Source organism: Vombatus ursinus, unplaced genomic scaffold (genome assembly GCF_900497805.2).
Source record: "Vombatus ursinus unplaced genomic scaffold, bare-nosed wombat genome assembly UNPS02014840.1, whole genome shotgun sequence".
NCBI lineage: Eukaryota > Metazoa > Chordata > Mammalia > Diprotodontia > Vombatidae > Vombatus > Vombatus ursinus.
The window spans coordinates 1475647-1503164 of NW_020954618.1; the positions used below are offsets into that span (position 1 = coordinate 1475647).

The 27518-nt window shown below is 44.2% G+C and overlaps 1 protein-coding gene across 3 annotated transcripts; it reads right to left on the minus strand.

Annotated features, from left to right (window-relative positions):
• KBTBD2 (kelch repeat and BTB domain containing 2) lies at nucleotides 1–27059 on the minus strand. Of its 3 annotated transcripts, XM_027840221.1 has the most exons (5): nucleotides 26976–27010; nucleotides 16280–16355; nucleotides 11375–11873; nucleotides 5353–5518; nucleotides 1–2644 (listed from the first exon to the last, which is right to left on the minus strand). In XM_027840221.1, exons 3-5 carry the CDS (start codon nucleotides 11542–11544, stop codon nucleotides 1109–1111), a joined length of 1872 nt encoding a protein of 623 aa, XP_027696022.1. In that variant the 5' UTR covers nucleotides 11545–11873; nucleotides 16280–16355; nucleotides 26976–27010; the 3' UTR covers nucleotides 1–1108. The 3 variants fall into 3 exon arrangements, with proteins under 3 accessions (XP_027696022.1, XP_027696023.1, XP_027696024.1); XM_027840222.1 differs by lacking the exon at nucleotides 16280–16355 and having other exon boundaries at nucleotides 26976–27059; XM_027840223.1 differs by lacking the exons at nucleotides 16280–16355; nucleotides 26976–27010 and adding an exon at nucleotides 16156–16235.
• Nucleotides 27060–27518: the final 459 nt, after the last annotated feature.

The following is a 27518-nucleotide window of genomic DNA, read 5'->3' on the forward strand; positions in this document are numbered from 1 at the left end:
ACAATTTCTTTAATAAATTAACGCCAGTCAAAATACAGTGCCGAACATGATGCAGCTCAACATGCTGGTAATGTTGGTCACGAAGCACCTGTGCTTCTGGGGGGGGGGGGAGCCCCGCCTCTTCTAGTGGTTCCTGGGATTAGCTCCAGAGCGGCCCTTGGCTTCTGCCCTGCTGCCCACCTCATGCAGAGGATTCCTGAACGCTTCATCCCCAAAAACTTGACCCTGACCCCACCCCCCCACCTCCAAAGGAAAAAAAAAAAACACAACCTGATTGCTAAAGGGATATCCATACACAACCACTCTACAGTAATGCTTCTGATTCAATTAGCCAAAATTAAAAGACCTGGTTAACCCACACTAAACCTTGGTCTGACACTGGAAAAATACCTCAGCAGCAGCAGGAAGTCATATATGCCTGAGCCAACGTTCCTGTGACACAGGATGTGGAGGCACTGACCAATGCAAACCCCACCCAGACCCGCCCTACGGGGGCTAGCTAAGCTCCCCCCGGCTGGTCATCCACCCCCTACCTGGAAGACCTGTCCTCCACAGAGCCAGCTGACTGGTCCTGCAGTCAGGGGCTGCGCCCCTGTGGAGCACCCATCGAGCTCAAGGTGAAGCTCTCTGGGGACTGAGACAGCCCGACTAGACCAAGAGAGAGGGGTGGGAACTCCCCTCAGGGATGCCCCCACACAAAATGTTTTTCTAGCCCTTCCACAGAGAAGCACAGGGATCATGAACACACGTGGGAAGGGTCTCAGAAGGCGCGGGATGCAACACAGAGGGCACACCCAACCACCTTCATGAAGCCAACCTGACCCACATGGTAAGGTCACAGGGCTAAAAAGAAGATACTCCAGGCGTGATATACATAAAAGTTCCTCACTTAGTGGATAAACTATTTCAGATTATGGTAGTCTATCTCTCCATAAGACTCACTGATATACGGATTATACTGCTGCTAATATTGAGTAGGGCGTAAAAATACAATGGATGAAAGACAGGACCGAACGTTCCCGCTTCTGGTCCTCCTCTCACAAAGCTCTCTTCTCTCTAACGGGGAACTCCAGAGCGCAGGCGGCTGGGCATGTCCTCAGCCCCCCCACTACACGGGGGGCAAGGCAAGCACGTCTCTGTCCAGCTCAAACTCCTCGGCTCCGTCAGGTGAAAAAAGACACGTTGGTGGTTTCCACGGAGATTCTTCGAGGCAAGACGGATACAGCTTCCCCACAGTGCATCGGAAATCCCTCCCCAAGTCCCAGAGTACGCGCTCGGATATGTGCTGCCGCAGAGACCAGCGGTCAAGTTCCACATCGTACTGGTAGGTGGCGTATTTTGCCCTCTCATTTAAGTGGGTTTCTCGCATAAAAACACACAGAGAATTCGAGATCACCACGGCTCTCACACAAGGGTCAGAGTACCGCTTGGCAGGGATGTTGGCCGCCATCCTCCATTCATTTTTGTTTACATCATACACTTCCACAGTGACCGAAGACCCATCGACGGTGCTGGTCGGCAGTCTTAAGCCAGAGCTGCTGGCAATGTGGAGGCCTCCGACGTAGAAGATCTGATCACCAAAAGCCGCAGCAGAAGCGAAGGATCTGCTCGTTTGCCTCATGGCCATTTCCACCCAGGAGTCTGACCTTGGAAAGTAGCAGTACATGAGATTCAGCGTCATCACATAAATGCAATCATGGACCACGACTGCTGCACTCCACTGCCAGGCACAAGGCAATGGGCTCACTAGGGTCCACTCATCCTTCTCGGTGTCATACCTTTCCACAGTCCTTCGGTTGAGCTCCCCCCCGACACTATCTCCTCCAATTGCATAGATGTAGCCTTCACAGCAAACCAGAGAGGGCTTGATGCGGACAAAGAGCATCGGAGTCTTTGGGAACCAAGTGTTCTGCTGGGCATCAAACCAGTAAAAGCAATTTACCGTTCGGAAGGCCACCTGGAGTTTGCTTGTTTTGCTGAAATTCGTTTTTGTGTTTTTCAGAGGAACCTGCCCCCCTGCTATGTAGATGTCATTATCGGGAGTTACAAGGGTTCCAACCTTATGCAAATCAGCAGGTGGACTACAAATCTTGTAAACTTTTTCCGCTTGGGGGCTGTAACAGACAGATGAGTAAAGACTACCAGGGTTTTCAGAAGCAGCCTCGATGAAAATCATCATTTCCTCTTTAGTCATGCCAAGTCGCGGCTTAAAAAACTTGGGCATAGACTTATAGAGACCCTGAACCACAACAGATTTATCGTTGGGTGGCAGACCTTGAAACCAGGCTCTTTGCGTTACTTCTGAAAGGGCATCGATTCTGATTTGGCTGAGAACCGAGGACAGATACTGCGACCTCGATTCTGGGTTGTACTCGAGCCACAACATGGCAGCTTCTCGGACCGTCTCCTCCTTCTCCACATTCAAGTTGTCGCTACTTAGGATGTCTATGAGCAGATCGTGAGAGAGCTGCATGAACGCGTCCTGGTGATACACAGCGGTGAACTTGTGCTCCACCATCCGCTTGGCACTTTGCTTCAACTCCTCACAGCTGAAGAGATCGGCAAAACTCAATAAGCGAACACAGTTCTCTGCGTTTATTTTTTTAATTAAGTATTCTCGACATCGCTGTAACACATCTTCTACCTAGAATTTAAAAGAAGGCCGATGAGAACAGGATAGGCTCGTTTGTTTTTTCACAAGAGGTGAACAGCATTAGATTCTCTACACACATTATTAGAGTGTTCCTACCTTCAGGGACCATAAACAAAGCATAATTCAGAAGCCAACACTCATGGTCAAAGGAAGCTTGTGTTTACACTCAGTTTCCCACCCAAGGACTAAGTGCCCTACTTGTGTGCTCTCAACCTATTATCAAATAAATAAATGAATGAATAGATAGAGAGATAAATAAATTGAAATCTAGATAGAGATAAATAAACTGAAATCTGAAGAAGGAAAAAAAACATATACACATATACAAAAGTATCATTTATACTGTGCTTGGACACTCTCACAAGGGCAAGTATTATAAACAAACCATTAGGTTTTAAAAAAACCCTTAACAATTAATCCAAGGGTTCTTATCCTGGGGTCTGTGAACTTGGGTTGGTTTTTTTTTTTAATATTTTCATAATATTTCAATAAAATTGGTTTCCTATGTATTTTACTGTATGCATGTAAAAGCACTATTTCAAAAAGGGGTCCACAGGCTTTGCCCAGACTGCTGCATGGAGTCCAGGACACAAAAAGGGGAGAAGCTGTGGGTCAGGGCTTCCCAGAGGCTCTCAGAGGCCCCAAGTCTGTGCCCGTAATGGGTAATCATTTACATCTGGGACATTCCTAAAATGGAGCTCTTCCCTACTTAGGACCAGTCACCTCAACAATCCTTTGTTAAGCGTCTTTCATGCGTCAGGCACAGTGCTGAGCATGGGACCGACTGGACTGGATCACAGACCTTCGGGTTTTAGAGAATGAGTGGAGGTCACACCTCACTCATTTCATAGAGGAGGAAATGAAGACACAAGAACAGTATCCTTCCCAAGGTCACAGAGTAGTGAATAGTAGAACCATGCTCTTTCCACTATTTATACACCAAGTTGATTTATTAATTATTAGTATAGAGGGAATTATAACAAATAGCACTGTTAACACTTTCTAGTTACAGGAATGACAAATTAATACTAAAAGTAACAATAACCAAGTCTATAAGCAATTACAAATTAGGAACATTTAAATCTCTCATTTTCACTACCTGACACTTGGTGTCCTGGGGATAGTTTGTTTATTCTCATAAAGGAAGGAGGTACACATCTCAGTTTAAGCCACTAAGACAGTTACCAACTGTTGCATTTATTCATCTGGTGGTCTTTTAAGTGGCTGCTTAGAAAGAGAATCATAGACACAAAGTTCTTGTTCCAGGATTGGCTGGGTGACCTTCCCCAAGTAGGGAAGAGTCCTGTTTCAGGCATCCTCCCCTGGGCACCTTCCCATGAGACACACCCTTGAAGCATCTGTCACTATGCCAGAATAAGTTTATTAAAGAACCAACATAAAATTACTGACTGGCAAAGTTAATTGGAGTCTAGATGTCCTAAAATGCTATTCCTTTCTTCAGCAATTTTGGAAAAAGTGTTTAGTGGGGAGTCTGTAGGGTTCCTGCCAAGAGATAATTTACCAGTAATTGAAAGGCATTATTTAGAGTCAGTATTCTCTTTTTTGGGGGGAGGGAGGCAAAGTTTCAGGTTTGGGTTCAAAAAACTTAGATTCCAAAGGAAGCCGATACAAACAGCTGGGGCCCTGTATCAGCTCATCTTCCAGTAGATGGGGGTATGCTGGCACACCTCCCACATCCCCTCCCCTTGCCACCCTCTTTGGGGAGGGAAAGGAGCACAGAAGTGAATATTGCCTCTTCCCTACCTGACCCTTAGCACTGACAAGTCACCCTCTCCTGAAATCTAACTTTCTATCTGCCCTAGCAAGGATAACGAATTTCAGAGAAAATCTTATCCTTCATCTTCTAAAATGTTCACTGGGTAAAATGAGATAAAACACATGATATAAATAAATTATCACAGATAAAGACATTAAAAAAGTTTTACTCTGGTTCAAAGATGTTTTGGCCGTGTACCCATCAGTCAAAGATTTACAGAGTTCATCCGTTACTCCAAGACCTTGTCAAAAGAAAAAGAAAGGCTACCAGCTCTCCTCCCGTCTTTGCAGCGGCCGAGGACACGCTACCTGGCAGACATTCCCAAACTATTCTGATACGCTGGCGCATTCTGCTAGATGTTCCCCCCACCCCTTTTCTTTGTTGTAAGGGATTGCTCTTAGGATCAGGGGAAGATACACATTGGAAATGTGAGTGACATAAAAACTGAAGTTAGCTATAAAAATTCATTTGAATAAAGTAATGCCAGTAGAAATTAGGATACTAAGTTTCCAATGCTCTTGAACCAAAAGCACATGAAGTACATGAATGCAGTAAACAAACACAAAAAGCTTTAAAAGTATGAAATCATACATCTTAGATAAATGGAAACATCATGTGACATATAATTTCAATTAAATTTTTGGAAAATGTGCCCAGGTCAGTTTCTGTAGTAAGACTAAAAAAAAGATCTTATAGTTCAAAACAATAGGAAACAAACTTCTAGTTCTTTCCTTCTTTTATTCAAAAGGAGATGAAAGGGAATAAGAATCACCTCTTTTATGTTATAAAACAGATCTTCAGATATTTTAAAATAGAGCAGTACAGGAAATCACCAAGAACGCTTCCGTAACTCAACAGGAAGTTATCACAACTAAAGTAGAACAAGAGACAAGAGAGCGTCCTGGACGGGGTGAACACCCACCTGCAGGAAGCAAGCTGTTTCATAGAGCTGTTCCACAGTGCTGTCATTTATTGCCAAATTCCCTGTGTATGCGTAAGCTATGATGAGCTGTAACGTAGCTGAGTCAACATTCCTCAAGTTCACGTGTGTCTGTTTGCTTTCGCTGAGTCCGATCATGAACATGGCCCTAGGGAGGAACCCACGAGTCTTAATTTAGTCTAAATATCAGAGTAAAAAAGAGTAAAACTTAATGAAGACAATTGTTACACAGAGCCTGAAATTCACAAGTCAAGAAAACAATATCAAAAGTTTAGAAATGATGACTAAATTCATAAATACCATAAATTAGAATTAAACTAGATCAAAGGCAGATGACTAATTCAAATCACTAGAGATTCTGAGGAAGTCCAAAGGAATTTAGTTCTCTGCCAAGATGACTAGTCCACCCCACTCCTCCATTCTCACTATCAACAGCTAGCTTAATGTACTCAGTATCTCATTTGCCCAGCACCTACCATGTACAATGCCAACACTGTGGAAGATGCGAACAAATGGGGTCTGACTGTTCACTTCCAGAGTGCTGAATATTCAGTTGCAGAGATGAAATTCCCACACATACCAAACACCAAACCACCCAAGGCCACATGGTGAAAACTGCCAATGGGGAAGAGAGATTTCTTTCAGGCTCTCCAAATGGGCTTTGGAACCTCTTCACAAGACTTCCAGGATCAAGAACGTCTTGGGCAAGAAACAAGAGCAAAAATCGTCCCATGCCTCAGTGGAGTCGTACAAAAACTGGCATTACAATCGGAGATGACTCAAAGAGGTCGAGACCTTGGAAAAGCACCAAGTTGGGTTGAGTTGATAAAGAACAGTCAATTCAAGATGCTAAGATGCAGACATAAACATGCTTGTGATTGAAAACTGTCTTTCTCCCATTTTGTTTTTGTGTGTTGCATGACTACACTCGGTAATCAAGTGGGTGATTTTTTTTAAAGTGGTACCAGTAGTTCAGAAGCGGAAGTGATCTTTGACTGGACTGGCCAGAGAAGGCTCCCTATAAAAAGAGATAAGCCTTGAGCTAGGCTCTCGGTGGATGGATGGATGGATAAGTACTTATTAAGTGCTTCCTGTATGCAAAGCACTAGGGATACTACGAGGAAAGGGTTCTTAAGGAGCTTATGTGCTAACAGGAAGAAAGAACACACACATACACGAAAGAGGTTTCAGCTGCAGGCCAGATGACAGAAAGGCCCCCGGCTTTTCAGGGGGCTGCAGCAAATGTAGCATCTTCTTCTATGTCATTTCCACCAATAGAACCTTATCTGTCTCTGATGCTGAGCCATTTTACAGCACCAAGAACATTTCAGCTGCTGAGGAGATAGGGGCTATAGTGCCCACAGGGTTTTCAGGTCCCATTTCCATCAAGGTGGCTACAGGGGCCAAGTGGTCTGAGGGATACTGATCTCCCTAGGGCTCTTGGGGCTGTATCGATGGCGGCTGAAGGGGATGCAGCGGTTAAAATGGCGGTGGTTTGACATGCTTGGCACCTGCGGCCGCTCCCCACCCCCAATCTCTGCTTCAGCTAATGGAGGAACGGTGGGAGCTGTAATTAGATGAGAGATATGAATAAGCTATGTTCAAGGACAGCAAGTAAACTAACTTGAATAGAGGGAGAGAAGGTTGGAAAAGCAAACTGGGGCCACAGCAAAGAGAAACTTGGAGGACAGACAAAAGAGTTTCTGCCTCATCTGGATGAGAATGAAGCCGTGGTTTTGTAGTAGCAAAGAACTCCAACACAAAAGGGAGGCCCATGTGCTAGACATAAACAAGCTGGGATACACGACTGTCATGAATGGCATACCACTATGCTATAGCAACGAGGACGACGATGAATTCAGTATAGGAAACTGATGTGAACTGACACAAAATGAAGTCAGTCAACCAGGGAAGCCATATATATCATGACCACAAAAATGGGAGGGAAGGAACAAACAATAAAAACTGAAAGCTAGGAAACAGAGAGGAAAAGATGCCCCACCCTAATACTCTGCCAAGGTAGGAGCACTGGGGCTAAGATGGCAGGGACACATGGGTTAGTTCTGTCTTTTATTCTTTGTTATAAGATATGGTTCTCTAAGAAAGGAAGACACTGGAACATGCAGATCATATAAAAACAAAAAGCAACAATACATTTCAGTTAAAAAATAAAAATGAGCAACGCTCACGAGGAGAAGGTCAGGATACGAACTATGGACATTCAAGTATAATGCATGAAGGCCTGGGCTGAGGTGGTGGCAATGAGTCTAGAACACAGGACCTGAGGGTCAAGAGATCTAAATTCAGAGGCAAATTCTGATGTTTATCAGCTATGTGATCTTAGGCAACTCATTCACAATGATTAGACCTGTTTCCCCACCTGTAAAATAAGGACAGAAATTCTTAAACATGACCTAGCTCCCAGGGTAACTAGCTGTAAGCAAAGCTGATTCCAAACTGTAAAGTTCCACATTAATGTGAGCTAATACATGGGGGAGGGAAAGGGAAGAAGGAAGAATTAAGGCTTCAGAAATAGGTACCTGGGAGCTTGGTAATACCACTGAAATAAAGAGGAAAGTTAAGAAGCCAGTCTTGAGGGAAACACAGACACTGAGTTAAAAGCAAGGCCCAGGCACCAAGTGCAAATGTCTAAAACGTTATTTATTAGAACTCAAGAACTAAGATCCAAGCTGATTTGGGAATCATCTGCTCTGAAGTAGTAAAAACGGAGCTGCTAACAGGATATGGAGAGAGAACGATGCCATGGGTAGAGTACTATCCCTCAGATCAGAAAGACAGACATTCACCTCCTTCCAAGACACTCTGGGATTCCCTACTAACTCATGGAAGGGTGAAATGGATTATGGGTTGATGAAAAGAGTCTCCACACTGATAAAATCCTAGACCCCCTTCATATACCCGAAGAAATAAAAAACCAAGACTAAAGACCCAAGCCTAACTCCTAGAGAATGTTCCAAGGAAGGAAGGAAGAGAGGGAGGGAGATTAACAAAGCACTAAAAAACTGGTTGAAGAGAGAAGAGAAATGAGATAGGGCAACTAAATTTCAAAGAGAATAACCAGCTCACCATCACCAGGATTCCAAACCAGGCTTCTCCAAATCCTCCAGAGGTGATGGCTGTGTTGCACCTGTAAATTCATGTGGGAATGACACAGCCAGAAGAAACCTAGGTATCGTTTACATCTCTTCTGCTAGTAATGACTTTGGAAGAGGAAACAGGATACAGGAAGTTAAAAACTACCTACGAAGATGGCTTTCTGAACCACAACTGTTTACAACAGCAATGGTATGTTTTGCAAGGGATGGAGTGCATTCCAGTCTGGGAAGAAATTTGGCAGGAGATTTAACCTACCTGATCCAGCAGAAATAAAAATTAAATTTAGGAAAAAGAGTGAAAAATGCCTTGGTAAAGCCAGAATCTGGGTAAAAGAGGACAAGGAGGGCCCTTTTCAGTTCTAAGCCCTAAGCATAATATAGGATATGTCATGGAAGAGAACAACCAGCAAGTGACTGGTGAAAACAAAAGAGAGTTGTGAATTATATTGGTGGTTGCAGGTGTCTCTATCATGATGCATACAGTATGGGAGACAAACAGATGCCAAGCCACCACCAAGAAGCATTCAATCTTAAAAAGCATCACTAATTCTTGGGGAGGATAGGTCTCTCATCACAACTCACACAGAGATAGTACTTTTAAGTTTTAGAAAGTGTTTTCTTCTCAAGAGGCCTCTAACGTAAACAACTAAATGCCTTCATAAGAGTCAAAGAACTAGGGTCAAGAGCTGGGAATCCCAACAAGACTTCTTGGGCCTTGGACCAGCACTCTTCCCTCACACCTTGAACAAGAGTAGGAGAGCAGAATGGCATTGTTAGGAGAAGAAAGTATGCCTTCATTTCCTCATCTGTACAATGGGGATAATAATAATTATCTACCTTTCAGTGTTGTTGAGGATCAAATTAATCAAATAATAATTGTAGAGCATTTAACGCAGTGCCTTGCATATAATAAATACTATATAAATGTTAGATGTTATCATTATCCCAGGTTTACTAGACTCATAGAATGGGGAACACCAATTTAGAAAGCATCTCAATTTCAGCAAAGGAGTTAGAAATCTCTCATGATATCCTGGTAGACCAAATGTGGAAATGTGGACTGAACAACAGTATAGTTAAGTAGAGCTATATCTAACCGTACAACCAAATCCATAGTTCTGAGATCAATTTCAACTGAGATAAAGGCAATAATGTACTCCTGATATCTATTCCACTTCATATTTTATCAATAATCTGAATAAACATATGGAAGGCATGGTTATCAAATTTGCAGATGACACAAAGCTTAGAGGAAAAAGTAATATAACGGATGGCAGAACCAACATTCAAATGGCCCTAATTAACCAGAACAATGAGCCTAAACCACGAAAATGAAATTTAACAGCAACAAACCATGTCCTGCATTTAGGGGTGAAAAAACTAACTGCACCAACCCAGTAAGGAAAAGGTCTGCCTCAATAATCCTTTATGTGAAAAAAACCTGAAGGAGTGAGTGGAGCTAACAGTGCCCTGTTGCTATGGAAACAGCTAACTGTGCCCCGCTGTTATGGAAACAATCAGCACAATCTCCGCCCTAAGCCCATCAGGAGTGGGTACCAAGTGAGAGGCCTTGAGCAGCCCAGCCCCCACCAAGCCAGGCTGCTCTTGGTTTGTGCTCAGGAAAAGCTGGAACTTGGACTCTGATCTCAATTCCAGGTCCAGAAATCAATGATTCCAGAGCCTCAAAGGGTTTTAAATGGGTGTGGCTTTATTAGTTTTTAAGTAAGCTAGCCAATTTAAAATCTAACTCTGAAGGCAATGACATGAAGAGTACCAAAAGCATTAAAATTTTACCTTCAGCAAGGAATCTGGTAAAGATAAAATATGATAAAGTAGACTATGATAAATAACAGTGGGAAATGAGGAAAAAACCCAAACTGTTTTCTCCTCCTAAGTAAAAAGGTTGCTCCTGTAAACATCAATAATGATCTTAGAAATACTACTTAAAAGTTAAGCTTTTGCAAATTTTAAATTTATGGAGGGTCTTTTCAAATGGATTGCTTTAAAAGATCAAAAGAAAATAAAGGGATGATTTCTCTGTTAGCTGGAAACATCTGTCAAAACACAAAACATTTCAAGGATCCAACATTGCTACAGCAAGGTGAGTTTTCCTCTACCATCACAGACCCCATGGACCCTCCATGCCTTGGTGGCAGGTTTTTGCAAACTATTCTGGGCCCAAAACCTCCACTACTTAGTAACCAATGTTCTAATAAAGCCCCAGAAAACCCAGGTTGCTCCATGACCCTCAATCAGACAGACAATCTACAGTTGAGTGCTTACTCAAAACCATTCCAGCTGGGTGGGGCCTGTCCAAGATGGCTCCGTTGATATAGCTTTGGAAAACTCAGTCATGGCCACACACAGTGAGGTAGGCCTTTTAAAGTGGAGCTAGTCAGAATAATGTATATTTAAAACATCTACTTTAAAGTCCACTGTCCCCAGCTGTCATCCACCATTTTTCTTTCTTTTAATCTTTTCCAAACTTCTTTCATCAGTTCCTGAAGTACAAGAAGATGGTACAACCAAGCATAAGAGCATCTCTATAGAAACAGAGCAGCAAAGTGGACCGAGGGCTGGCCTTGGGGGTCAGGAAACCCTGGCTTCATGGACCACCGCTGAGGCACACTGGCTTTGGGAGCGTGAGCAAGCCTTTACTTCCCAGGCCACTCTCTGGGACTCTACACGTCCACCAATAGGCACTGGTGGAAGGAGTTTCTGGAGTTCAGCACACCGATGCAATCGGAGGTCTGCACATAATCATCACACTTGCAGAAAGAACTGAACAACACAGGATGGGACACCTTTGAAAATGGGCTCTGAGGGACCAATACTAAAACAAAGAAATCCAATGTATACATAGAGAGCTGAACAGATAAAATACCTACCTGAAATAAGAGCTACACGTTGCAAGAACCATCTTATGACAAGGGAACTCGGTGCCCTCAACAATTAACACTATGTCAGTTAGCAGCTGCTGTTCATAGAACAGTTTTAACTGTTCCAACAAGGAAACAGCGTATTCTGTATTGATCTGCCTCTCGTCCTGAGTGGACATGATTGTATTCCATTAATATCTCTAGGACCAGATTGAGGTGGCTGCAGTCTTTCTGACGGGAAGATCAGGTGAATGCCTCCGTCAAAAAAGAAGGAACTCTGCGTGAGGTTATCTGCAGCATTCAGGACCTGAGACATGCAGATTCACTGGGCAAGGTTTTGCTGCAGATTTAGAACAACTCCTCAATTATTCCACCAAACTCTTCTTCAGGGGCTTTCAAGACAGTCTGTGGGTCCGGTGCCCAGATGTGCAACAGTGCTGCACAGAAGTGGGAGAAAGTGAGAGAGGAGGTAGATTTCGTGGCAGCATCCTGGGATCCACTTCAGTAACTAAAAAGAAAAAACTGAATTGAGCAGAGAATCCAGTCCAATACATTTTTAGAAAGCAATGCCTCAAATGACATTTAGATGTAAGTTGTACTTATGTGAAGTACAATTTTAGACACTACCATAAAAAGAAAGGAGATATTCTAAAACGCTATTAAAATCTGAGTATAAACACACCCTTAGTTTAGAAATAAGAGACAGAAGGACAACTCTGATGTCTTATTTCCCATTCCAAAAGCAAAGATGCCAGAAAGACAGTAACAAGATGCAAATGCTTGTTAATTCTTATTTTGGAGTTATCTTTATGAATACAGAATACGAGTAAAAAGTCCAGCAAAGCAAGCTAGGCTTTCTAGGCATTTGGAATGAAGTTGCTTTAAGGAAAACCCATTTTCTTATAGGTTATTCTTGACAATACAGTCATCTAATCAATTCAAGCAACATGTTATGTTAAATTTCATTATCTCGCATGTTCACCATTCATAGCGTACCACCAACTCCCTTCTAAGGGTTTTTTTTTTAACTTACCTTGTCCAGAGTATGCACAACATGTTCACAAACCCTATTATTCCACCCACATTGTTCTCCTCAGGTTTCTCTGCACCCCATCCCTCACCTCCATGTCTTTGTACGAGATCTACCCAGGACCTGGAAGGGCCTCCCACTTTGGGACGTCCCTGGCTTCCTCCAGGGTTCAGTGAGCGGAACACCTCCTATGGGAACCTTTTCTGATGCTCCCAGCTGAGAGAGCTCACTTATCTCATGGAAGGTACTGGCTTCCTTCACTTCCTCTGTCCACACCTGCAGAACCTCACATAGCGCCTGAAACAGCAGGTTCTTATCAAATGCTTTGTCATTTTGTCTGTCCGCCCTGTTATCTCACCGGTAGAATTCAAATCAATACGCGTATTTACTAAATGTCTATGAGGTGCCAGGTCCAGGAAATACAAAACCCAAATCAGAACTACCCCTGCCCTCAAGGAGCTTACTTTCCACCTTACCTTCTGGGAGGAAACAACATGTACACAGGGAACTAAATGCAAAATAAATTCATTATCCTATCAGGAATGTGGGAAGAGAACAACTCAGGGAATGAGGAAAGGCCCCTGGCAGGGGGTCATAGCTGAGCTGAACCCTGAAGGAAGCTGAAAGATGTGAAAAGGAAGAAGAAGGTGTAAGCCCTCCTCTAGCAAAGACAGCTTGGCTTTCTACCCCCACTGCCTTGTACATACCGTGGGGGGCTTAATAAAAGTCTGCTGGATCATATCAGGCCAATCTGATTCAATGACTTATTTTGACCGGATGAACTAGCGACAGTAGACAGTGCTCACTCTGGACTAGAGGCCAAGTTCAGATCCTGCCCCTGCGGCTCACTGCCTGCTGACTTTGGGCAGGTTCTTCCTCTCTCTGGGGCCTCAGTTTCCTCATCTGTACAGTAAGACAGTTGGCCTCTTGAGTTCCTCCCAGCTCTAGTGTTATGATGAGAATAGTAATGATGATGATAATAATAAGAGCTAACATTTATATAACACCCACTGTGTGCCAGGCACTGTGCTAACCGATTTTTACAATTACTATCTCCTCTGATCCTCACAACAACCCCGGGAGGCAAGTTCTATTATTATCCCCACTTGACAGCTGAGAAAACTAAAATAAACAGATTAGGAGATTTGCCCAGTGTCACACAGTTAGTAAGGATCTGAGCTCACATTTGAACTCAGACCTTTCTGACTCCAGGCCCACTGCTCTATTCAGTGCACCACCAATGACCCTTTTTCGAGATGTCACAACCATAACCAAAGTGTATACACAAGATGCTTCTCTTCTGGGGTGAAAGATCCTAGAACTCAGAATTAAGGAGAGACGCAGGAGAGCCCCCCTTCTCCTAAGTCCAGCCAATTTTATTAGCTGTTGGGAGAGTCTTTGAAGCAGCTCTGCCAAGAGATGGGATGCAGTGGGGTCCCCGACCAAGCTAAGTCACAGGGTCCAGCTAAGCCCATCGCCCAAGGCCTACTGGCTGCTGTAGAGATGTCCTAGAAGTGTGGGTAGCAAGGAGAATCTTTGACAAAAATGAGTCACGTATGAGAAAGTCTGTCACAGTCCAAAAAAAAAACACAGATTAAATGGCCCTAGCGACAGGAAACTACCAACAAATCAATTAAGGGACTATTGATAAGTCGACTGGCTACAACCTCCTTTGAATCAAGGCCTTTCTACTTCATTACAATGATTCGTGCCTATATTCCAACTTCCACCATCCTAAAATTTCTTAGTCCACATTTTCACATATCATTCCTCAGAAATAAGGATCAAATTATCGCAAAAATGTTGCAAATTATTAAAAAACCAAGAACCAAAAGCACAATGGAAGAGGCCTCAGAAGGAGGTGGGAGACGTGGTTCCCAGTCCTGCCTGTCTACTGCCCTGCTGGGTGACGCTGGGCGAGCCCACTGCTGCCTCACCAACCTAATAACTTGGCGAGGGCCTTGCGTTTCTGAGAGCTGCACAACCCAAGAGTTCATGACTTCACATAACTCTTCTTCTGTAGTGAATACGTATGCTTCTCTTCCACTTTAATGTGGGTGCACACATAGCTGAGATTAGTATTTTATTAGAGGAAACAGAAACTGACTAGGGAGATGAAAATTTTCTCATCGTTAATCTATTTTGTCAACAAGTTTACAGGCCTGTTGTGAGGACCAAACGAGATCATCTATGTAAGTATTCTGAAAACCTTAAATATCTGCTATGTAGCTGTCAGCTGTTACTAAATAGGAAACCGTACAAGTACCTAGAAGACAATGCAACTTTAAACACGAGGGATCCAAAAAGACTTGGTGAAGTTCTAGGATCTTAAACTTGAACTAAGTTTTAAGATATTAAAACAGCACCAAAACTTTTGGGACATGCTGTATAAAGAAATGGTGCTTGAACCCTGTGAGGCCTGTATTTTAAAATGATCAATTCAAGCTTAATTGACTGGCTATTCTGCTTTACGGAATACAACAATTTAAAGGATTATTAAACTCTTTTACAAACTCTTCAATGCATCCGTGTTCTCTTCATGAGGTGTGCAATGGGACCGCCACGGGAGGCTCTCTCCTCCTGAGTGTGTGTTCATTTTCTCCTGTAAGCCTTCTACAGAAGATCTACGCAATGCACTATGAGATCTTTTTAAATGCTGTGGGTCAAATACTGAAGCTGAAGCTTAAATACTTTGGCCACGTAATGAGAAGATCAAACTCACTGGAAAAGACCCTGATGTCGGGAAAGATCGAAGGCAAAAGGAGAAGGGGAGGGCAGAGGATGAGATGGACAGAGAGTGTCATGGAAGCAACGAACACGAGCTTGGACAGACTTTGAGAGATAGTGGAGAACAGACGGGCCTGGTGTGCTGTGGTCTGTGGAGTCACCAAGAGTTGAACAGGACTGAGTGACTGTACGACAGCCACAAAGGTTCTAGAACAGCCCTTAGGCTACCCATCTGCTACCCTTTGCTCAAGGCAGCTACATGACTGGGCCAACTCTTTTCCCGATTATCTGTTTCTTAGATGCCATCTTTTCTACCACTTCTTGTTTGAAAGTCATCACTAGTGATACATTAAAGCCAATTTACACCCGCCATGCATTTCTGCAGCCTCTTTGTTCATCTATAATGAAGATTCTTCAATGATAACGGTACTGCATGATTTGCAACCATGTAGCACAATAGGAAGAATATGTATTTGTATGTCAGAGAGCAGTCTGAGTTCACTTAAAAGCAGGATACAATTCCTAATCTAGTTCCTCTCTTCCTGGGATTCAGTGCCAGGTCTGACAGTGCCTGCCCAACATGTACTCACTAACCTACTGGACTGCCAACCAAAAACATCTCCCACAACAGAAGCAGACTCCTTTGGCAAGCAAAGGTGTTCTTCTCATACCCCATATGATAGAATTCATCGTAAGAATAACACCGCCTATATATGCCTTAACAGACTTCTACAAGTGGTGGCATGTTGTTCAAGTTACATCTGCGTAAAACTAATCCCAACAGTTTTTATTGTCAAGTTGTTCCATCCCAGATGAAAGATTTACAGGAGAATATGAACAGGAGCACAGGATGCACTCCTGCATATACTATTTGGAAGGGTACATTCACATGGATAATTAAATCACGGATCCACTGAAGTGTTATGATTTCTGAGTCCAATCCACTGCTGAATGCCTAACCACAGCAATATAACTGAATTGGAAAAGGCTGTCAAGTTTCTACTTATGAATAACACAAACTACATTGACTTACATATTTTCCTCCTTTTTTTTTTCCCCCAGAGGCTGTTCTGATAAAATGGGGAAGATGCACTGTTTATGAGGTAAAAGATAGATCTCCATCAGGGTAAAGCAGATGTCTGAGAGCAGTTTCTCACCTGGACCAAAGTTTGGGGATGTATGTGAGCTATCAGCAGGAACAGTTCCTTTCAGAACAGATGAACAATTGAGGAGCTGTAAATAATAAAATATATTTTCATTTACCAACAGAAAAAAACAACGAAATACCACTTATACCCCTTCAATTTTTCTTACCTGCAGCAGAAACAACTGAATAACCATGGATAAAATTATGGAGAAAAAGTGGAGAAAGAATCTTTTTTTTTTTTCTTACTCAAATTTGGGGCTTGTTGAGAGGGCAGATGGGGGAGAGAGAAGACCTGACTAGGAAATGTATGCAAGTATATATAGAGTATCTTCATGCCTAATTAAGTTACATGATGCTTAGTTTCAAAAATCCAAAGGGCAAATACTTTTAACACGGAAACTATAAACGAAGATCTCGCAGATACCGCTGATATTTTGCTCACAGAATGTCAGTTATGCAAGATTATCTATGCAAGGGTCAAATGGTACTTCCTGCCAAACCATACTATTACACGAATTTGATATCAACTGTCAAGTTTCCAACAAAGTTAGCTATGGAAGTATCCAAAACAGGTGTAAAAACAGAACAAACTTTGGGTCGTTTAAGGTAGCAACTTTCCACTTCCAGATCAGACCTTGAATTACATGATAAACCTACCTAGAATCTTCCATTCATTCAAAAACCAACTGTGCAATAACTGGGCTACATTAACAAGGCGATTTTTAGACTAACAAGATTTTTGATAATCAATACACTAGAAAAACTGGCTATTCTCCCACAGTAACACCAATTTAAAGATAAAATGAGCCATTCATTCCAAGTTTATTGAGTGGCTGCTGTATATAGAGCATTAGACTAGGTGCTGGGTGAGACACAAAATGTAGGTAAAACATGTTCTCTTGCCCTTATGGAGACTGCAGCACAGGAAAGGAGAAGTCATAGAGAGAATGATGATAAAAAAAATATATTATTTACATCATGATAGGGTTTGAGAGAGATATAAAACAAAGTTGAAGTGAAATCCAGAAGGGAAGGTCATTACCTACAGAGGTAGGGGGTGTGTGTGTGTGTGGTTTTGAGGAGGGAGGGGAAGAAATGGTTATTTTTAAGGTTTTCTTTAAGGAACAGATGGGAATTCAATTGTGTGTCGTTGTTTGTCATTTGTTCTAGAAGAGCACCAAAGACATCAGGAAGGTGATGTCTTGACTTACAAGTGAAGTGGATTTAGGTAATGCAAAGTCACCAGCCTCATTTTCTCCTCTGGTACCAACTGGGTACAGTGGGAAGCCACAGATCAGGATGACTGGCAATAGCCCCCGATGCGGTGGGAGACCTTGGCCTTTTTTTCACTCAATTTTTAAAAATTTAATTAATTTATTTGTTTTTAGCTTTCAACATTCACTTCCATAAGCTTTTGAGTTTTAAATTTTCTCTGCCTCCCTCCCCTCCCCAAGACAGCGTGCAATCTGATAGAGGTTCTACATATACATTCATATTAAACATATTTTCACATTAGTCATGTTGTAAAGAAGAATTAGAACCAATAGGAGGAACCACGAGAAAGAGGAAACAAAAAAAAGAAGAGAGCAAACAGTCTGCTTCCGTCTACATTCATCCTTCATAGTTCTTTCTCTGGATGTGGAATAGCCTTTTCCATCATGGATCTTTTGGAGCTGTCTTCGATCACTGCATTGCAGAGAAGAGCTAAATCTCTCAATTAGTCATCGAACAACGTTACTGTTACTGTGTAGACCTTCTAGTGTCTAGATATACAAAACCATAGAATGATTGTTCTCTACAGTGGTTAGGCTCAACGATAATATATTGTAATATTATTATTATAGCATTTGCTACCCATGGGAAAAAAATGGGTCAAAATGAACTTGTTACGAAGACTGTAACAAATCCCCAAGCACCTATATGACCAAAAGAGGAGACAGGTTGATCAGAGTGAAAGAATAATGGACAACATTTGGACAACCAAAGGAAGGACTTGAGTCTACTGGGCAGATTCCATATGAACAAGTTACAAGGACCCTCTGACAAGTATCAGGGCAGCTAGGTGGTGCAATGGATAGAATGCCAGGCCTAGACACTTACTAGCTATGTGACCCTGAGCAAATCACCTAACCCTGTTTGCCTCAGTTCCTCATCTATAAAATGAGCTGGAGAAGGAAATGGCAAACCACTCCAGTATTTCTGCCAAGAAAACCCCAAATGGGATGACAAAGTGGCAGATCTGACCGAACAACACCATCTGACAGGTATCATCCCAAAAGATGAGGCACTGCGGGATGAGTGTTGGTACCTCAAGAAGATCATGGACCTGTCAAAACACTAGAGTACTGACTTTCAGGTCTTCAAGAGACTCTTGTGACCTAGTCTGCAATCCAATAATACTGTCCCTCTCAAGAACTGCATGCTGATTTCTGAATCAACTCACAAACCAATCTCAGTTTTTTAATTGCCTCAAAAAGAAGTGGGTTCCCCTCACTGGAGGTCTGTAAGCAGATACCAAGAGACCACCTGTTGCATGTTCTGGTGAGAATTCCTTTAGAACATGGATTCTTAACCTTCTTGTGCCATGGACCCTTCTGACAGTCTGGGGCAAGGGTGGGGAACCTGCTCGAAGCCACATGTGGCCCTCTAGGTCCAGAACAATTCTCCTTTCTGTAAAACTTGGACTCAGTCAAAAGGCCTCACCCAAGGACCAAGAAGGCCACATGTGGCCTCCAGTTCCCCATCTCTGGTCTGGGGGAAACCAACTATATAGAAATAAAGTTATCAAAATACTTAAAAAAGAAAAAACAAGTTCAGAACCCCCAAGTTAATAGTGAATGTTTGTTACAGGGCATAAATTAGTTAATATGGCCACTAAGACCCCTTACAATACTCAAATTCTGTGTCTATAAAACTGGGAATTGACTGTAAACTACTTTAAGCAGCCAGTGTGAACAGTGTCACCCAAGGGAAAGAGTGCTAGGGTTTAGGGGTTTGTAAGGCCCAGTCATGATCCCTGCAAGGTCATGGGTGAGTCACTTCCTTTCCCAGGCCCTCAGCTTCCCCATCTATTATCTTTTCTCTTTCAGATATATCTGCAGAGGTAGAAAGCAGAAATCTTATGTTCCAGAGAATGCACTGAATGCCCTCAGAGTCAGCTTTCAGCTCAAAATCAAAGACCCCCACCTGAAGTGAATCTCACAGAAGGTCAGAGCCTGAAGGCAGCTGAGAGAGCATCTGGAACCCAGTTCCTTTACCGTTCAGATGACCAGCCCAGGAAGGGGAACCCCGCTTGGCTAGGTCCTTGTCTTCTGGGTCCCTTCTCACTGGGCCTCTGCATTCTCACCTAGAGAAAGCAGGAATGGCCAGATCTCGAGATGCTCATGGTCAAGTCAAAAATGTACACTTCTGAAAACGGAATCATTTTCCCCTTCAGATCAAAACCTCAGGGAAAGGCACAAATCTTAAATTCTTAGGAAATAATAGGTATTAAATTAATTTGGGGAACTAGGGGGAGGTTGGAAGGAAGACTGGGCATGGTCAAAATACATTTGCCCTCAGATTTCCACACACACAGCAGCTGCCTCTCCTTTTGCTCAGTTACTTGTGAACTTTTTTCTTTTGTCTCAAGGTTTTAAATGGTAGTTCTGAAGCACAGAGCTTTGGAACATATGCATGTGCCCTGATTCCTGATGCTGCAGTTTGAAAATAACTGGGAAGTCACTTCTCTCAAACTGATCTTTCCTATTTCACCTCTTTACAGAACTTCCCTCAGAATCATTTTTTACCTAGACGGAAAGGGGGCCCAATCACTCAACTTGGTATCCAAGTGGGACAAAGGTTCTCCACCTTTGCTGTGTCCTGGCCTTCTGGGCAGTCTAGTGAAGCCTGCTCAGAATCCAGCTGTAAACATATAAAATATAACACAAAGGATTACAAAGGAAACCACCTATGCTGAAATACCGTTATCAAAATTTGTTTTCAAACTTCTATCATTATCAAATTTCTAAGAACTATTTTCTAAGTCACATCAAATTTCTAAGAACCCCTGAAGCAGGATACAAGGAAATGCCAAATTTTATGAAATGCTGTACGCAATGCATTGATCTTGCAAATTCACTTCAGCAAGCACTTCCCAAAAGCTACCAACACAAAAGACAACCCTGAGAGGACACTGTAGGAGACCATGTGAAGAACAGAGCCTCAGCCTTCAAGGAACTTTCAGTCTCCTTTGAGGCCTGGACACCCTTAAGTACAACATGGACCAAGAGTAAAGGCACCAAATGCAGGTGGAAGAGCAGAAGGGCAGGGGAAGCTGAAGGTAAGGGCAGTCTTAGTGGCGGGAGACAACCAGGAAGGGCTTGAGAGAACTAGATTCCATATAGATTAGGGACAGCGAAGCCTCAAAGGAAGAAGTGGCGCTGGACAGGCGGACGTAAGGTGGGGACCAGGTGCCAGGATGAAGGGCTTACCAGTGTGTCCCAGGTGGGGAAGAGATAGCTCCTAGTTCAGTCTGGCTGAAATGGAGGGCAAACTTTGAAAGGCACAGAAATTCTAGTCCCAACCCTTGGCCAAGCTGCTGAATCAATTAATTTTTGACTTGGCTCTTCTGAAGGGGAACAAATGTGTGACAGGATAAAATGACAAGGGAAAAGGACCACCAACAGTACATGGGAGAAGCTAGGAAGCTTAAAAAAGAAACAAACCACTACACCTCACCTGTGATAATTCTTTATGGTAATAAACAAGACCCCAGGGCTGGAGCTAGAGGCCGCCAGTGGCACAATGAATAGAAGAATGGGCCTGAAGTCAGGATGCTGTAAGTTCAAATCTTGCCTCAGATACTTACTAGCTTGGTGACTCTGGACAAGTTACTTCACCTCTGTCTGCCTCAATTTCCTCATCTATAAAGTGAAGATAACAGTATGTACCTCACAAGGTAAGGATCAAATGAAATAATGGCCTGGCACATAGAAGATGCTTAAAATGTCCTTCCTTTCTTGCTTCTTTAACCGAGTTTCGATACAAAATCATTATCAACCTTCAATTAACAGACTATTGTCTGCACTTAATTAAGCACTAAATATGTGTGAGGCACTGTGGTAGGTACAGTCCATAAAAACACCCAAACAAACAAAAACATTCTACCAGTAAGTTAATACAAAATAACCTAAGGAGAGAGAAAACACTAACTAAAGAGGTCCATGAACTAAAATCTGAAGGAAGCTAAGGATCTCAGAGGCTGTGTGAGCAGTAAGGACATTCTAGGTACTCCTCCTTGAACAAAGCCTGTCAACTTAGGCCCTTACAGGTCGGTATGACCCAGAAGAAGAGCCTGGAGTCACCATTCAGTTCTGCCACTTAGACCTTGACCAACCAAGGCCCTAGACCTGCCCTGGCTCCTCACTTCCTCCTCTGTACAATGAAGGGCTTGGACAGCTGGGCCTTGCATGTCCCTTCCAACTCATGAGCTATGATCCTATGACACCATCCCCAAGGACTGATTCAGGGCCTACCATGTGCCAGACATACCAACCCAAGGTGAGACCGTCCCTGCCTTCAAGGAGCTTACCTTCTGTGGGGTAACACAACATCTTCACGGAGAAGTAAAACAAATGCAAACAGATTTCCTCACCAATTTCGTTTTCTGAGACTGCTTTCTCCTCATCAGTTAGTGGGTGCTGAGAAGCACGGGTAAAGGGAACCATCACTTCTCTGTGCCTGATTCAAGAACTTCCTGGGTGCCCACTGTCAAAGGAGCATTCCAGAGAACTGCTATGGAAGGCTAGAATCAGGAGAACATGTAGGCCACGTCCCCATCGCCATCTCTTGGTATAGGATCCATGCCAAGGTTCCTACTTTAGGTTCTCAAAGTGGGCCACGTGCCCCTTCCCTAAGGAGTATCAATCAGGGCCACTCAAGATAAACCCAGAAGCCCAGATCGTCATGGGTGTGCTCATGCAAGATATTTCTAGAGCTTTACCTGGCTGTCCACTCCCATACTTTCCCCACATACTCTGTGGCTCACAAAAGATGGAACAAGGTGCAGCTGTACACAAATGACACCGAGTCATGACAGCCTAGATCTAATAAACTTGCCCTCCCTTGACATCTACTCCAGACAGTCTTCAAAGTTACTGTACACAGCTCCCAATCTGTTCCCCCATACCTCCATCTGGTAATACAACCTAACACATTTTCCCACTTCAACAACTATACAAATAGTTGTTTAGTCACAAAAACCATAATGTAGATGAAAATGGTTTATTTGTAACGAAAAAATGCAAAATTGTTTCAATCAAGCAAAGGAAACAAAAAACGATGAACTGCAGAAAAGTAGTTGATTTTGAATTTTGAAAAAAGGCATTTAACTTGAGAATGTTTGTGGAGAATTGTAAAGTAAACCTCTGTGTACCCTCACGGGATTTTAGAGGCTACGCTGACTTACTAGTCATTCCCCTGATGTAAACGTATCACTAGCATGACTCTTCAGCCATGATTAGGGTTCTTTGGATCAAAAATGGAACAAGAGAGAGACAGGCAACAATGAAAGAAGTTAATTTTCTCAACACAGTTGGGCAATAGCTGGAAATGAAGGAAAGGGAAGCATTTAAAAACAGGTGTGCCCTACACACTACCTCATAATAGGTCTAGAACAGGAAGGACTTCAGCTCATCCCATCCAAACCCCTCATGTGACAAAAGAGGAAACAGGCCCAGAAAGATTAAATAATATGTCCAAGGTCATACAGGTGGTGGTAAGGCCTAAAGCCAGGATCTGAACCCTGCTATTATTATTCCAGATCCAGAACTCATTTCAAAATGCTGCCGACACTTTTTTAAGTGTCTGTTTAATTAAACATATGTGCTTATGTAGAAGTCATCACTGAGGCAGAGTTAACGAAGTTGTAAGCAGTGAAAGACAAGGGACAAAGGAAGACGTAGGATGGGTGTCTCATGTCAGAGGGGGAACGATGGAATGTTAGGTCAGAAAGTTACTTCTAGGCTGACCACCACATGGCACCCTCATGAGAACACAACTTGATGACTCTTCAAAGCAACATCTTTGGGTCAGAGGAGACAACCCTACCGTCTGATACCCAGTTGGATTTAGGGCACAAGCAGAAATGTCTCTCCCATTTGCCAATTCAAAGATCATCTCACTGATGCACCACTGCAACTGGTATTCCTGCAAGTCCTCATGAGAGAGCAAGAGTACAGAGAGCCCACCAGAAACTGGGAAAGGCTTTGTGGGATACCTGGCACACTGCACTGGCGTCCTCAACATCAGCCTCACAGATGGATGTCCTGGGGCAAACTTATGGGAAGACAGGGACTGGGTAAGGACAGAATGAACGGGCACCCTTGGAGGGAACACTCATCTTGACAAGACCCATTTCAGGATGTACTCTGTGGTTTTGGGTACTGGGAACAAGGCCTTGCTAATGTCAGAACCAGGTTTCACAACTACCTGTCTCTCCAGTGAGAACATGACTTTTGAGACAATGTGAATAAAGTGTGACCCATCATTTCAGTGTGGAAATTTCTTCAAACACTGGGCCAAATGCAATACTTCATCTTCCTGAGTTTGTCACCTTTGAAGAAGGAGAAATGTCTGACTTTCACAGTTCTTCTGTCTATCTAAACATGAGGAACAGACTCATAGAACCACATGCCTTGTTTTATGAAACAGATAAGCCCTTCCAGTGTGGGTAAGGGAATTTAAATAATTTACCCAGGGACCCCCAGGTGATTAATGTCAGGGCCAGGCCCCTTCTCTGAACCCTATCGTCTCCATCACACCATTTGAGAAGCACTGAGGGAACACATCTGCCGCTAAAGGATTACAGCTGCTCCAATTAACCCTCCTACACACAAGAACAGTATCTAGGAAATGCTGAAATCCTTCTAATTCCTGGCAAAGAGACACCTACCCTGGAAGTCACTGGTCACACCACACTGCCATCTCCAAGAGCCTAAATGCCGCTCCACCTCAGTTTGCACAGACAACCAAAGTCCTGCTCCAGAAATTTAAATTGTCTTAATGGTATTTACTTCAAGATGGACTTTGACAATAATTTACTACCCACAAATGTTTTAGTGAGAAAAAAGTCATCCTAGTAAATACTTTTTAAAGACTGATTTAGAATTTTGAATTAATAAAAGCCTTTCGACATGAATGTCTTTGGAAAGTGAGGATAATCGTGTGAAATGTGCATCTCACTGCTGAAGATGGAAACCAATTCTCTTTAGAATAAAGGAGGAACTTTACCTTAGTTCTGATAGTTAAGCCTCCCAAGTGCTTAGCAAAGGGCCTGGCACATGCTATTCAGTTGTTTTCAGAACTGTCTGACTCTCTGTGTCCCCATTTGGGGTTTTCTTGGCAAAGATAATGGAGTGGTTTGGCATTTCCTTCTCCAGCTCATTTTACAGATGAGGAAACTGAGGCAAACAGGGTAAAGTGACTTGCCCAGAGTCACACAGCTTCAGGAAGTATCTGAGGTCACATCCGAACTCAGGTCCTCCAGACTGGAGGCCTGGAGCTCTCCATGGCATATAGCTGGCACTTAATAAATAAATGTTTGTTGACTGACTAGGCAACTTTTGCCTTTACTTTAAGGTATTTGCCACTCACCACATTTAAATCTATTCATTTATAGATGTGGATTTTATGAACCATCGGCATGAAACCACTCACTTCTGTTCCCCAAAGGAATGCACAAGAGGAAAAAGGTTGGAGCATGAGGATGGCAGCCCCATCAGGACTAGGGCTGATCCCCACCCATAGGCAGCCCAGTGGGAGCGACAGGAAGAGCAAATTCTAGAGGAACTTGGAGCTCAAATCTAACTGGCTTCACTTAACACCCACTCAACCACAGGTCAAAGTGAAGGGAAAAGCAGATTGCCACCGACAACGATAACATGAAAGAAGAGAACACAAAATTCCCAAATACTGTAAGAAAAATCCCCACCCAAGGTGAAGCACAACCGACTGAATTTGTCCAAAACAATGTGTTGGGCCCTCACCGACTTCTCCCCATGAGTTAAGCAGCCTAGTACGAGTTGTACCACTCGCTTTTTGGAAGTACTGGAGATTTACGCTACTAATGTTCAGGCAGAAGTGTGAACATGAAAAACAAAATAGAAAGAACACCTTTTCTACCTCGAGAAGACCCTAGTTTGACATAGTTACTCTGATCAACACAGTGATTCAAGATGATTCCAATGGACTCATGAACTTGGAGTGCAGACTGAAGCTGACTTTCCACTTCATGTTTCTTACTTTTGTTTGTTTTGTAACATAGTTAATATGGAAGTGTTTTGCATGATTTTATATGTGTAATTAATATCATATTGCTTGCCTTTTCAATGAGTGGGGGAGGGACTGGAGGAACAGCATTTGGAGCAAAATAAAGTAAGAAAAAAAAAAAAGACTGAGTTCAAATCCTAACTCACTCACTAGCTGTATAGATCCTTGATCCTAGGCAAATCACTTAACCTCTCTGTGCCTCAGTTTCCTCAGCTGTAAAATGGGGATAAGACTGTTGTGAACATTAGAGAAGATAAACATGCACAGGACTTTGCTAACCTTAAAGTGTTCTCTAAATATTAGCTATTATTATTACCCCCTCACAGAATTGGGAAGAGAGTACTGTTCCAACTTTAAATATTAAGTAAAATGACTGCAACAGCATTTCTATTCTAATCACCTCCAAACTAAGGGAGTGTTTCTAATGGAAAGAACCTTGGATTAGGGCAAGAGATGGGTTCAAATCCCCAAAATGACACTTTTATTTGAAGGTCTTAGAGTGTATGCCTCAGGTTGCTCATCTGTAAAATGGGGGTGAGACCGTGAGTGTTCATTTCCCTCACAGGATTATGAAGACAGCATTTTGCCAACTTTAGAGCATCACGATGATCTCCAGTCTAACTGCCCCAGAGGTAACCCTCCAGGAATTTTAATGGAATGAACACTAAGTTTAGGAATGGCCTGGGATCAAATCCAAGTTCTGACACTTGAATGACCTTGGACAAACCACTTCACCTTCATGCGCCTCAGTTTCCCCACTGTAATCTCATGGGGTTGTGAAGAAAACACTGGAAACTTTAAAGCACTGAGGTGATTGCAGACAGGCTTCCTATTCCAAATAACCCCAAGAGAAAGCAGGGAAGGAAAAGTCAAGCATCGAGTAAGTGCCTACTAAGTTCTGGCCTAGAGACCCCTGCCCTCAGGGTGCTTCCAGTCTAATGGGGGAAGGAGATGACACTCCAGATTGGCATGGGTACCCCCAGCGCCTGGCCCACAGTAGGCGCTTAATCAATGCTTGCAGCTTGGCCTGAGAGCCAGAAGGCTGACGGGGCAGGCACCCAGAGGCGCGGGAGGGAGGGGGGGGGGCGACTGTCCTGGGGTCCCAGCCCAGGGGGCCGAGGAGGAACACGAGTGGGCGGCGGAGCCCCGCCCCCTCCGACGCCCGCTTTCCGGGAGCAGCGCGGGCTGGGCTGGGGCGCACGCGCAGTTCCGGACCCAGGCCCGCGCACGCGCACGGCGGCGCCACGCCCCCGGGCAGGGCCGCGCCGGGCAGAGCCGCCCCCAGGCCCGGGCCCAGCTCGGCTCTGAGTCCCTGTCCGCCGCCCCCGCCCCGGCCTCGGCCCGCGCCGGCGGAAGCGCTTCGGCCGCAACACGCCGCCCCGCCGGCCCCCACTCACCCGGGCCGCAGGCCGGCGCCGCCGAGGAGGGTCCGCGGTCCGGGCGGGCGGCGACAGGAGCAGCGCGCAGAGGAGCCGCGCCGGGAGGGCGGGAGCGGAGGGGCGGTGCCGGGCCACGCTCCGCCCTCACGTCCGTCCGTCTACCGGTCCTCCCGCCCCTCCTTCCGGCTCTGCTCCTCTGTTTCCCCTCAGCCTCCGCGCCCCTCCCGGCCCCGGCGGGCGCCCATCTCACGTGACTAGGAGGGGGCTCAGAGGAGCATCTCGGTCCAGGGCGCTGCCGCAGTGATCCCTGTGGGCTGTTCCTCCTTCTCCCCCCCCCCCCCCCCCCCCCCCCCGCGCCCCCGGGACCGCCCCCCCCCCAGTCTCTGTCCGCGCTTTTCGATGAGGACTGCCCTCTGAAAGCCTCCCCCTCCCCCTCCCCGTGCTGGGGCGGCAGCTGGGACCAGGCATGGGGAGGGGGAGGGGCCCCGCAGCCTTGACCTTCCCTCCCCCCAGCCGCAATGCGGGCTGAGCGCCCTCCCCCCTCCCCTTCCTCTCTCGGCC